General features: G+C 38.4%; 1 protein-coding gene across 1 annotated transcript in view; it reads left to right on the plus strand.

Annotated features, from left to right (window-relative positions):
• LOC150092030 (leucine carboxyl methyltransferase 1-like) overlaps positions 1 to 11,226 on the plus strand; it is a 90,752-nt gene extending 79,526 nt beyond the window's left edge. Inside the window, exons 5-6 of the mRNA XM_090386686.1 lie at positions 359 to 442; positions 10,393 to 11,226. Coding sequence (XP_090242812.1) covers positions 359 to 442; positions 10,393 to 10,516 — 208 coding nt within the window. The 3' untranslated portion in view covers positions 10,517 to 11,226. The remainder of the gene's footprint in view (positions 1 to 358; positions 443 to 10,392) is intronic.
• The last annotated feature ends 2,066 nt before the right edge of the window (positions 11,227 to 13,292 follow it).

The following is a 13,292-nucleotide window of genomic DNA, read 5'->3' on the forward strand; positions in this document are numbered from 1 at the left end:
TCCTCTGTCAGCACCTAAAATAAATTTGATATTGTCTGGCTTTTTACTCTTTCCAAAATGTGTATAAATTTCCTTTGTAACATTGCCCTCCTTTTCCCTCCAATTTTTCCCTTGGTGACCTTTTAAACCAAAGAATGAAATGGAATTAAAAGATTATAGATGGCAATTAATTTGCTGAGATTAAAAATGAGACCTGTGCATATTTGAGAAGTAAATTAAGGGATTTCGAAAACATTTTTTTATTTTATGTTCAGCTACAGGATGAGGTGTAGCAAAAGCATGGTACATGGTTGATGTTTAAATTTTCAAATGTATAATCTAGAAGTTCATGTTTTTGAATAAAAATTCATTTTTATAGGTTTTTAGCTGCAGGATGGGATGGAGCAAAAGGTTGGGACATGATGGATGTTTACCAGTCCCTTCCAGTGGAAGAAATTGATAGGCAAGTATGCCAAAGTAAAGAATTTTGGTATTGAAAACTATATATTATTATTTTATTTTAATTACTGCATTGTGCTTTTTATGAGATTATTTTTAACTTGTCATCTTTGTAGCATGAGAGGCATATAGCATGTTGGAAATATTTGATATTGTTCGATATCCATTGATCAGAAGGAAATATTTTCATTATTCATTTAGGCATAGCATATGTTTTCTTGAATTGACTCTCCAGTGTTACAGCATATAAATTTTTATTAATGGCTTTTCATTCAGATCAACTGACTTCTCCAGCTGGCTAGACTCTAAGCCAGTGGTCTGTGCTTGTTAACAGGAAAGACTGCCTTCTACAGAGATATGATACCCTTAAATAGAAAGGGTGTGGGAATATTTGTTGGTGCTATCAAGGCAGTGTTGGGTGGGTCGTGAAACTGCTAGCTTGGGAGGATGTACAGACTAATAGATTAACGATAGTTGCAAGCAGAGGTGAAAGTGGTTATTGCACTGCATTTTGTTGAAATGTGCAGCAGCTTTGAAAGCAAGGTGTTGAGGATTTCAAGAAATGCTGGGATGCATTGTGGAACAAGTAAATACATGAGCTGTGTTAGTATTAGTAATGGACACACGGTGCAAGGAAGCCTATGGCTTATGCTGCACCAGCCAAAAAAATAAATAAATAAATAACAAATAATAATAATAAAATAAAATAATAAGAATAAAAACAAATTAATAATGATAAGAAAATTTTTTAAAAAATAAGAATAAAAATTAATAAGAGAAAAGGAAATGTACAGGACAACCTATACATTTCCCTCCTACCTTGGTTAATTATCCAGCTGACCTTTGAATTTCCCGAGACTGTTAGCCTCTACCACCCATGTAGGTAACTTATTCCAGCAATTTATAACTTGCTGGCTAAAATAAAACTTCCTGCAATCCAAACAACTCCCCCCCCCGTAACTTTAAATTATGGCCCCCAGTTCTATAATCATTTATAACCGTGAAAATTTCATCCTTATTCATTTTGCTTATGCCTCTCAGAGCCTTAAACACGTCAATCAAGTCTCCTCTAAGGTGCCTAGTTTCCAAGCTCTGCAACCCAATTCGAAGTGTTCCTCATATGGATGCCCTTTTGCCAATCTCACCAGGCGAGTTACCCGTCTTTGGACCCTTTCAAGAAGAACAATGTCTTTCTTTAGGTGTGGTCTCCATACTTGAACACAGTATTCCAAGTGTGGTCTAACAATAGCCTTATATAATGGGATTATGACGTCCTTATCTCTACTAGCGATTGTTCGATAAATCTTCGATAGGACACCATGGGCCCCCTCCTTGCAACCAGTCTACAATGCTCGGAGAATTTCATATCTGACCGTATCATAATACCCAAGTCCCTTTCCTCCACTACCAGCTTTAGTTCAACTCTGCAAGTGTATAAGTTATTTTGGAGTTACTCTTCCCCAGGTGCAATACCTTACACTTTGCTGCATTAAAGCATAGCTACCATTTTTCTGACCATCTCTGAAGTCTATCTAGGTCATTCTGAAGAAGCTCTACTTGGCGACAATCATTAACTACTCTACCAATCTTTACATCATCTGCAAATTTAGACACCACACCCTCCATCCCTTCATCTCTGTCATTTATAAAAATCAAAAACAACAATGGTCCTAATACTGATCCTTGGGAAACCCCACTTCTTTCATCAACCCAATCTGAGGAATAACCATTGTTAGGATAACTAAGAGTAAGAGCAGGTTCATGTATGCTTGCATGCTCTGATGAATTTTAACTGCTGGTCAAGTCCTCAAATGCAGACATTGTGGGAATATCAGAGACGTGGCGACACTCAAATATAAGCGATACAGAATTTGAATATGGCGAGTACAGTGTGTACAGAAAAGATGTATAGTATTTAGTTTCAGGTGGCACCATAGGTCTACCCAATAACCACATAGTATACTCTGTGTTGTATTACAAACTCTATAAATGCCGCAGATAATGTAAGTTTTGGTATTGATCTGCATTGTAGTGTTTGATTGTGCGGTCTGTTGTTCCTCCGGCATTTAGCCACTGGGTCCCCTAGTGGGACCCCATGTTGCCCATCCTCCACTCCAACGAGACAGCCAGTTATAGTAGGAGATAGATATAGTCTCTGGTGAGGGTGAACTCTGGTCGGTGCATGAGCTTGCCAGGGAGGGCCCAGAAGAGGGGGGGAAAGAGCAGTTCTGGAAGGCAAAAAGAAAGGGGGGAGACAATGAAGGTAGGAGGAAATGAATGAAGATAAAAAAGGTGGATAATAGGAAGACTCCACTTGGAAATAGGAAATTTGAGGGGATAGAAGGGCACCCATGTGGAAGGAGTTCATTCTCCACATGGGAGGGGGCTGTTCAGAACAGTAGAATCTTAGTGGTGGTAGAGTCCACCAAGTGAAATGTTTGGGTGGGAGAGGTAGGAGAAAGGGATGTGGAATTTTTTGGGCTAAAGTCAGGCCAAGGTGCCCTATGTTTGGGGGGGTTGCACTGTGGATGCACAGTGGCTCCCTGTATGAGATCCCAGACTAGGTGAAGCCAATATGCATCCACAGTGTGACCATAATGTCTCAAGGAGGGAAGAGGCATCACGTCAGCATGGCATGGGGAGGCTCCTGATAAGTTGCCCTCACTGCATTCTAATTTGGAGAGCCTGTCAGAACACACACACATGCACTCCACATATATTCAGCCCATCTATACACCTTTCACATGTACATATAAACAAGTACACACATTTTATTTATATATACACCGATGAGCCAAAACATAATGACCAGCAAATCGTTATGCAAATCGAAGCAGCTGCAGGTGAACTGTGGCGTGTGTGCCGGTTGGAACACTGTATAAAAAACACCTGATACTCAGCTTCGTTAATCAGTGTTACTCTTGTTCTTCAAATGGGAAAGGCAGCGGACTTCAGCAAGTTTGACAAAGGCCAAATTGTAATGGCCAGACGACTGGATTAGAGCATATCCAAAATGGCAGCTGCTATTGGAGTGCGCCTCCGTAGCCAGGTGGGAAGGAGCAGCAGTGCGTAGCACACGCTTCTTGATTAGACCGGGGTTCGAGCCCGTCACCACCAAATACGGAAGATGCGGAAAGGTCAGGGAATGACCACCGCATATCCCGGAGCAATATGGCCTTAGTTGCTAATGCTCCTAAAAACCAAACAACAAACAACAAACAACAAACAAACTGCTATAGGAGTGCTCACGGTCAGCCGTGATTAGTACTACCGAAAGTGGTCCGAGGAGGGGGAACCCACAAACCTCTGGCGAGGTGTTGGAAGACCATGGCTCATCAATGCTCAAGGTGAGGAAAGGCTCTCCCAGATGGTACGTGCCGACAGAAGGGCGACTGTGACGCAACTCACCAGTAATTGGAATTCTAGTGACGGGAGTAATGTGTCACAACACACGGTACATCGAACCCTGCTGAAAATGGGGCTGCGTAGCAGCAGGCACTCTCCAGGTGCCCAAGCTAACCACAGTTCACTGGTGACAGCGCCTACAATGGGCACGCGATCATTGAACCTGGACCTTGAGTGATTGGAAGAAGGTCATTTGGTCCGATGAATTACATTTCCTGTTGCACCATGTGGACGTTTCGGGTGTGTGTGTGTGTGTGTGTGTGTGTGTGTGTGTGTGTGTGTGTGTCATTTACCTGGGGAAGTGGTGGCACCTGGATGCACTGTTGGACGAAAACAAACTGGCGGCGGCAGTGTCATGCTTTGGGCAATGTTCTGCTGGGATACCCTGGATCCAGTCATCCATGTGCCGGGCACTCTGAAATCTACCACCTACCTAAACATCATTGCTGACCAGGTACACCCTTTCATGGCAATGGTCTTCCCCTCTGGGGATGCCATCTTTCAGCAGGATAATGCACCATGCCACACTGCACAGATTGTTCAAAACTGGTTTGCGGAACATGAGGAAGATTTCCAGGTATTGTCCTGGCCTCCAAATTCCCCAAGCATCAGTCCCATCGAGCATCTGTGGTTCGTGTTGGAACAGCAACTCCGATCTGTGGCATCTCAGCCCCGACCTTACAGGAGTTAAGGATCTGCTGGTTACATGTTTTTTAACGGCTTTTGATACTGTTACACATGGAAGACTGCTACACAAATTGGAGCAGTGTGACATTGGAGGCAAATTGCTGCTATGGATAAAGGGGTGGTTGAGGGGGAGAAGACAGAGAGTGGTAATCAATGGACACTGCTCATCGTGGACTGATGTTATTAGTGGAGTCCCTCAGGGCTCAGTGTTGGGTCCATTATTGTTTTCTGTATTTATAAATGATATTGATGATGGTATATCGGGCTTAATGTCCAAGTTTGCAGACGATACAAAGGTTGGCAGGGTTGTCAAGGACACTACTGACACTATGCTGCTGCAACAGGATCTGGAAAGGTTGAGCAGATGGGCTGAGAGGTGGCAAATGAAGTTTAACATTGACAAATGTAAAGTGCTACACATGGGAAACAGCAACCCCAGAGCAACGTATCAACTCTGTGGTACTACACTGACAGTGGTAGAGAATGAAAGGGACTTGGGGGTGGTTGTGCAGGCAGATATGAAGTTCTCTGAGCAGTGCAGACGGGCTGCAAGAGTAGCTCATGGAGTATTGTCAATGATATACAGGAATTTTTCCAGCAGGGATAAGGAGGTGATTATTCCATTGTATTAGGCGATGGTCAGGCCACACCTAGAGTACTGTATACAGGTCTGGAGGCCTCATTTCAACAAGGATGTGGAGCTGCTGGAACGAGTACAGAGAAGGGCAACAAGATTAGTGAATGGAACAAAGGGGTGCTCTTACGAAGAAAGGCTTAAGTTTTGCAAATTACAGTGTCTGGAGACTAGGCACCAGCGAGGTGATCTGATAGAGGTGTATAAAGCCTTGAATGGTTTAAGCATGCTCAATGCTGATGGGATTCTTCCTCTAGCTCAGAAAAATCACCTGAGAGGGCATAAATTCAAATTGAGGAAAGACAGATGTAGGATAGACGTGCGGAAATTTGCCTTTAGCCAGCGGGTGGTTGGTTGGTGGAACAGACTTCCATCCCTTGTGGTGGAGGTTGATAGCCTAAATAAGTTTAAGGCTCAGCTGGACAGGTATTTTGAACGAACAGAGGGTGAAGTGGAAGTGGGTTTTTTTTTTTTTTTGGCTGATGCTGCATAAGCTTGCTTTCTTGCATCAAATGCTAATTTTGATGCTTTCTTTATTGCATCTACTAATGCTAATGCTGGTACCAGATACCTCAAGATACATTTAAAAATCTTATAGCATCCGTGCCTCGCCGGGTACGAGCTGTGTTGGCTGTACGTGGAGGACCAACATCATATTAGGTAGATGGTCATAATGTTTTGGTTCGTTGGTGTATAGGACATTCAGCCATCCTTTTCACACACTTATCTGACCCACTACACTATCCTGAATAGGACTATATATCTACTTTTTTTTTTTTTTTTTTTTGCAGGTTAAGCAGACACAATTTTTACCCGACACTTGAATAAAGATACGCATGAAATAATAATGACAATATTTATAATTACATGCTGACTTACATCTATGCGCACATGCAAACGTTCAGCCTCCCAAACATATACTTTCATAGACATATATCATTAGGCCCTGGCACTTTCTTAGCACAAGACTGTTCAATATTCTTCTGATATCCTTTTGAAGGAAGACCAGAGGAGGCATTGAATAGAGAGTACTAGGAATGGTGGGAAGTAATGTTTTCCAACATTATCAATACATGAATCAGAAGAAAACTAGGATGCTAGCAGGTTAATGTCTTATATGGGTGATTTTAACTTTCCAGATATTGACTGAAACTTGAGTTGGTTACTCAAACACCAGCAATACTTTTGGGGATTTATTGGATGGCTGTTTTCTACAGTAGCATGTTAGAGAGGCAACAAGAGAGAGTAATATTCATGATCTGATTATCTGCAATGATTATTCATGAATTAAAAATTTGCAGATAAAAGAACCCACTAGGTGGAAGTGATCACAGTGCACTAATGTGCAATTTACTTAAAAAATATAACTGCCATCAGGGCTAAAGGGAAGGGTTTTTGCTTCCATAAAGGTGACTGTAGTGGTCTAAGACAATTTTAAAATTCTATACAGTCGGACCAACTCATGATGTTACCAACAGCAAATTCTAAATGGGAAGCATTTTAGGAATTAATTGTGGAAGCTACTAGGCATTTCATACCGATTAAGAAATACTGTTCAAGGTTTAGGCCTAAATGGATGTCATATGAACTGAAGAAAGACTCGTGGCAGAGAAGAAAAATGCATGGAATGCATATAAATTATCAAGTGACATAGAAGCCTATGGTAGATATAAGCTAGTCTGCAATCATGTTACAAAGGTGATTTAGGCACGCAAAAGCAGATTACAAAAAATCTTTGGCAAGGATGCTAAGAAAAACGACTTTACTTATATAAACTCTAGAAGGAAGGGGATAAATCAGATTGGTCCAATTGATATCGATGGTTTGACTGTTGATGATCATACTCGTCAATCAATTCGGCCCTGGAAAGATTGTGCAAGGCTCAAGGGGTAGAATTTTTTTTCAGCCTGGACTGTACTTGTTAACAGGAGAGATTGCTTCTACAGGGATGGGATACACTTAAATAGAAAGGGTGCAAGAATATTTGCTGATGCTATTGAGGCAGTGTTAGGTGGGTTGGAAAACTGCTAGCTTGGGGGGAGACAAAGACCAATAGATTGACAGTAGCCACTGGCAGAGGTGAAAGAGATTCTTGCACTGCTTCTATTAGAATGAGCAGAAGCCTGAAAAACAAGATGCATGGTATTTCAGAGACTGCTGGGAGCCATTGCGGTACAAGTAAACACATGGGTTGTGTTAGGGTAGCTAAGAATAGAAACAGGTGCAGGTATACTTGCGTGTACACCAATGCTAGGAGTTTAGTAAATAAATTTGATGAATTTGAGGTATTGCTCAAAACATCAAAGGCAGATATTGTTGGGATATCAGAGACGTGGTGTCACACAGATATAAGGGATGCAGAAATGCAATTTGGGGAGTACAACGTCTACAGAAAGGATAGACAGGATAGGAAGGGGGGAGGGGTTATGCTATTAGTTAAGAAACACATAAAAACCAAGGAAGTGAAGCCAGTCGACATCGCTGGACAGTGCAGTGTTGAGTCAGTTTGGTGTGACATAAGCATTGGGAGATCAAAATTGAGAGTAGGAGTGTGCTATAGGCCTAATGACTCTGATGAGTATAATAAGGAACTGTACAGGGAAATAGAGTGGGCCAGTAAATCAGAGAGTCTTATAATGGGAGATTTTAATTTCCCAGATATTGACTGGAATTTGGGGGCTGGTTACTCACACACTAGCAGGGCTTTTGTGGATTTATTGGATGATTGTTTTCTACATCAGCATGTTCGGGAGGCAACTAGAGGGAGTAATACTCTTGATTTGATTATCAGCAGTGATTCTTCATGCATTAAGAATCTGCAGATAAATGAACCACTAGGTGGCAGTGATCACAGTGTGCTGAAGTGGGATTTACTGAAAGAGGTAACTACCATTAGGGGTAAAGGGAAGGGTTATTGCTTCCGTAAAGGCGACTACGATGGACTGAGACAGTATTTAAATTCTATACAGTGGGACCAACTGATGATGTTACCAACAGCAAATTCAAAATGGGAAGCATTCAAAGAACTTATCTTGGAAGCTACTAGGCTTTACATACCAACTAAGAAATATTGTTCAAGGTTTAGGCCAAAATGGATGTCAGATGAACTAATGAGGCATATGGCAGAGAAGAAAAATGCATGGGATACTTACAAATTAACACATGACACAGAAGCCTATGATAGATACAAGTTGATATGCAACCAAGTTACAAAGGAGGTTAGGCAGGCGAAGGCAGATTACGAGAAATCCTTGGCAAGGGATGCAAAGAAAAACAGCAAAGAGTTCTTTACTTATGTAAACTCTAGAAGGAAGGGGATGAATCAGATTGGTCCACTTGATATTGACAATGCCTGCCAATGCCTGATGGCAATCTGTACCAGGCTTCCTTGCCTGGTACCTTTACTCCCTTTCCCTTGGTGTGGAGGAGGAGGAGGAGACAGTCTTGTCCCCTCTCCTCCCCTGCCAACCCTTATTCTTCTCCTGGTGGGGCACGGGCCTGTCTCACTGAACATCCTGGGGTTGCCTTCTCTATCATCCCCATACTTCTGTCTTTTCCCCCCAGCCTTCAGTCTACCCCTACTCTGTCTAACACGCCAGCGTATGACCCCCACACAAACTGCAAAAACTTAATTTCATCCAAATTAATTCCAATTCCAGCGCTCACCCTTACTGAGTTTTTTTTTTTTTTTTTTTTTTTTTTTTTAGGCTTTAGTCACTGAAATCTCAGGAAACTAGGTTGCAGGGCCTGCCAGAGTAAAATTTCAAACTACTGTGTACCTGGTCTGCCTCCACGAGGCTAAGTGTGGGCAACGTTGTGCCTCAGTAGGGGTCCAGTGGCTAAACGGCCAGATGAACAACGATACACATATACAAAATCCACACACTTAAATCTCTGGCCTTTCCAGTGAACTGGTACACCAACAGTGAAAGCAATGTGGAGATGGGGGAACCCCTGGTGCCACTAGACATCAATGCACTTTACTCTAACCCCAGGGTAAGTGTAAAGTGTATCACATCTGGTGAATATGGATTTGGCAAACCCAGGGTCCTGAGCTGGATATCATCATTCTTCTCTTTCTTGGTGATTTCCTTCTACTTCTCTCTCTCTCTCTCTCTCTCTCTCTCTCTCTCTCTCTCTCTCTCTCTCTCTCTCTCTCTCTCTCTCTCTCTCTCTCTCTCTCTCTCTCTCTTGTGAATTTTTTTTTTGGCTGGTCCAGCATAAGCTTCAGGCTTCCTTGCATCATTTGGCTAATAATATTCTGTTGGTTTGGTTTGTTTAATGGGGAGAAAATACTGAGTTTCTTTGAGGAGAAAAAGTTCCCCCTTGTCTCAACAGCAAAATCTTTTTTTTTTTTTTTCTTCTTTATAGCACTGTTCACCTAGTTGAAGTCTTAGCCTACATGGTTTTTTACTGTGAAACTTGGAATTTTCATCCTACAAAATTTCCTAAATAACCATAGAGTGGACTCAGTTTACAAGCACAAGATACTGATTTCTTGTGGCCTTGCATTTGGTGTGAGGCTAGAATGCCAAGCACAAATGAATGCTAACTGATAACATTCAGCAGTAATAACAACTTTCTCCCTGTTCACAACAGAGTTTGGACTTCACGTGTTGTTTTGAAAGTGTGCCAGAACATCAGTATGTCATATCTGTAAGCTGCATGTTTTCTGCTATCAGTTTTTCCATCATCTCCTGGGATAGCAAACAAGAATTTAAGGTAAAAAAAAAAAAAAAAAAAAAAAAAAAATGTCCTAACCCCCATTCTTTAAGGCCACTGACTTGGCCACAGTTTGGGAAAAAAAAAACAAAAATAAACTACAAAATTTCTGCCCTTGAAAGTTTTTTTCTACTTGACAATATTAGTGCAACATTTGATTAATAGCTCAGGGTTTCAGCACTGTATCACACAGATAGAATAAGTTAATTATTATAAACTTACATGCAATTTTGATTATCATTGCTTGTGTGAAACTAGGCATTTTAGCAAGTAACGTAAACGTATAGCAATAGCTTTGTTAAAAAAAAGTTTCTGGGAAGAGTGAAAAGTTTTACCTTATGCTTGAATGAATACAATTTATCAAATCTTAATTGCCTACCAATAAAGTTGTTTTCAGATCTTAATGTAATGCAGCTTTCAATACATTTTGAAATCAGAAAATAGTCTTATTAATTGTTATCCTCATTTTATATTATAATAAAAATTATCTCTTTGCATCTATTTAGGATAGAAAGGCTTGAATTTTTGGATGAGAAAGAGCTTCTTCAGCAACTGTTGCAACATTATTGCATTACAATAGCTTACAAAGGTGGAGGAGAGCTTCAACTTGCTGACATTGAATTCACCTAGTATTGCAAAATACTCTGTGTATATGAAACTTAGTGTACAGATGTTTTTGTGTTATACCAGTGTTTGGCTGCTTATTTTTGTATCTCAGAAAGTCTTAACTTATGAATGGATGGAGATTTTTTAAGAGCAAAAATTGAAGCCTGTGCTTTAAACTTAAATGTATATTTTGTGTTATATTTCAAGTTTTATTGCTCTTTTGATTGGATTTTCCTGTTAGGAATGTTACTTGCAAGAAGGCAGTCACATTCTAAATGCTAGCAAATATTGCAGTTGCATTCTTTAAATACTGATTTCCAGTATTTGCAGCTCTCTAGTGTTTTACATATAGATGCATTTTCTGCTTGTTAGTATATTTATTTGCATAAATAAATGTTACAATTTATGATAAGATATTTTGACAGGCAATGTATGTTGTGACTTGCACAGATAACTATGATATTTAATTGGCATTCTTGTGAGAAATGTCTGTTTTTCTATTCTGTGTAAGTAATGTATATATGTATGTATGTACGTACATTAATGGTTGAACAATAGATTTAGCTTTCATTTCTCTGCTTGGGATATTGTGTATATTAATTTTCATCAGTGTTTCTCTTCATACATTGTTTGTTTCAACAATTGTCATCTGTTGCTAACTTTACTTGCAATTTTGCTTAACGTCATTTATTTGTAATGACAATTTCTTAAGTACAATGCATAAAAAGAACAGGTGCTCATATTTTTTAAACTATTTGTAAATAAAATATAGTTGCCATGAAGACTATTAGAGTTCTTATTCCAAATGATTTTTCAGTTTAGCTTTCATGTTTTTTTTTTTTTCATTTTGAAACAATTTGCATTCTTTGGATTTCGGTTCTGATAAGCATTCATATTATCATGTGTTAACGTTCTTTGATTCCAGATTATATTTTATATATCACGTTATATTAAAATTTTTCATTTTTAAAAATTAAAAGTTGTGATTTTAAGAAAGAAATACCCGACTGTTTCAGAATTGTACTTATTTTAATTTTTAATTTATTTATTTTTGTATTATTATTATTATTATTAATGAGGTGTTTGGTAAAAAGTTACCAACTGTTTTGATGAATAATAATTTCTGTAAACTAAATCTGTTAATTTTGTTATCGTGTCACAATTTTTGTTATGCAACTAGATGGAACCAAAAATGCTGTATGTCGCACTGTCACATTCACTTCTGTTTGTATTTTATATTGCTGCCAGTTTTTATCTGTAAGATGAATGAGTTCTTGTGGGTGTGTGTGTGTTAGAATTGATTGTTTTCAGGACTGGTTATTTAGTGAAAGAAATTCCTTTTCCCCCTCTCACCTTTTCTTTTCTCAAAGTATTTTCAACCTATCTTTCAAAATTGAGGAATGCAGTGTTGTTTAAATAAAGCAGCTTGAATATAAGAGTGTTTCAATATGAATGTAATGCTTGCATTTCCTCCCCCAAGCATTTTTCCACTTTGATTATTTAATAACTTAATAGTGTTTTCAGGTGTGTATTAATATTGTAGACACGATTGTAAATAGATGATTTCAGGAGTGTAACAATGTTTATTTCTCTGTGTAGAATAATACTTTTAAAGGTACATTGAAAAGAGCAATATTAAAATAGTGTAGTATAGCAATATTTATTATATGTTCTTATATCCTAGGTCATTTGTATTTCTGAATTTAAACAATATTTTGTCTTTTCAAGAATATGCCTAGGTTAATTATACTAATTATATATTAGATTTTCATGAATTTTTAATTTTTACCTGCACTTGTATAATTATTACTGATGACTGTACAGCATGCTAATATTCTTCCTGGCCTAATTGTGACTTTTGTCCAAATTATAAAATGTGTTATTTTCTGATGGTTGGTGAAAACTTGAAGAGAAAGTTAGGCCTTCCAAAGAATTAAATCCTTTCGCTGCTTATTGTATTCTTAGTACATAACTACATTTTTACAGTCATGTCAGAGTGTTATGTAAATTATTAGTTGGAAAAAAAAAGAAAGTTATTAGTTGTGAAGATTCATCAAGTTAATATGGATTGTACAATGAAAACAAGATTGGTAGATGCCCTTTATTAAGTTAAAGAAACATCATAGGTTTCGTTTAAGGGCAAAATAAAATGTGTTGAATGATGGAGGACTTTTACAGTTCTCAAATAAAATGGTTACTTTTTTGTGGTTTGGTTGTTATTTAATATCTCAGTTTTTATTAATATTCACTGTTGATAATACAATCTTGTTTTTCCCCTTTTACATGTGTAATATACATATATTCTTAGTTAAATATTGTCAGATTATGAGTTATTTGGATTATTAACATTATTCCAGACAACTGTTAGAGGAACTGCTGTTGTTAATTGCTAAAAACAAAAATAAACAGGGAATTTATGCCGTGACATCTAAAATGAACAGCATCAGGATATTTTTCTATATTCTGGTACTAATAATATTAAACATAGATGAGCTTACTTCCTGGTTATGAGATGATGTTAAATAAAGCCATTATCCAAAATTTAAAACAAATACACCAACCGTTTAACTATAATGGTTTAATACTGAAAATAATATATGCAAAAAAACTGATTTACAAAATAAAATATACGATAAAAATTTTAAAATATAAATAAAATATTTAAAATACAATAAAATTAAAAGCGATAAAACATTGACTGAAGCTTTCAGGGTCTTCCGCCTCTTTTCTCAAGAACAATGATGTTTAAGCAACACATCCTTAATAGGCTCACAGCACACTTGGCTGACCAGGCGCATGC

Source organism: Mastigoproctus giganteus, chromosome 1, assembly GCF_048544385.1.
Source record: "Mastigoproctus giganteus isolate SK-2022 chromosome 1, ASM4854438v1, whole genome shotgun sequence".
NCBI classification, from domain to species: domain Eukaryota; kingdom Metazoa; phylum Arthropoda; class Arachnida; order Uropygi; family Thelyphonidae; genus Mastigoproctus; species Mastigoproctus giganteus.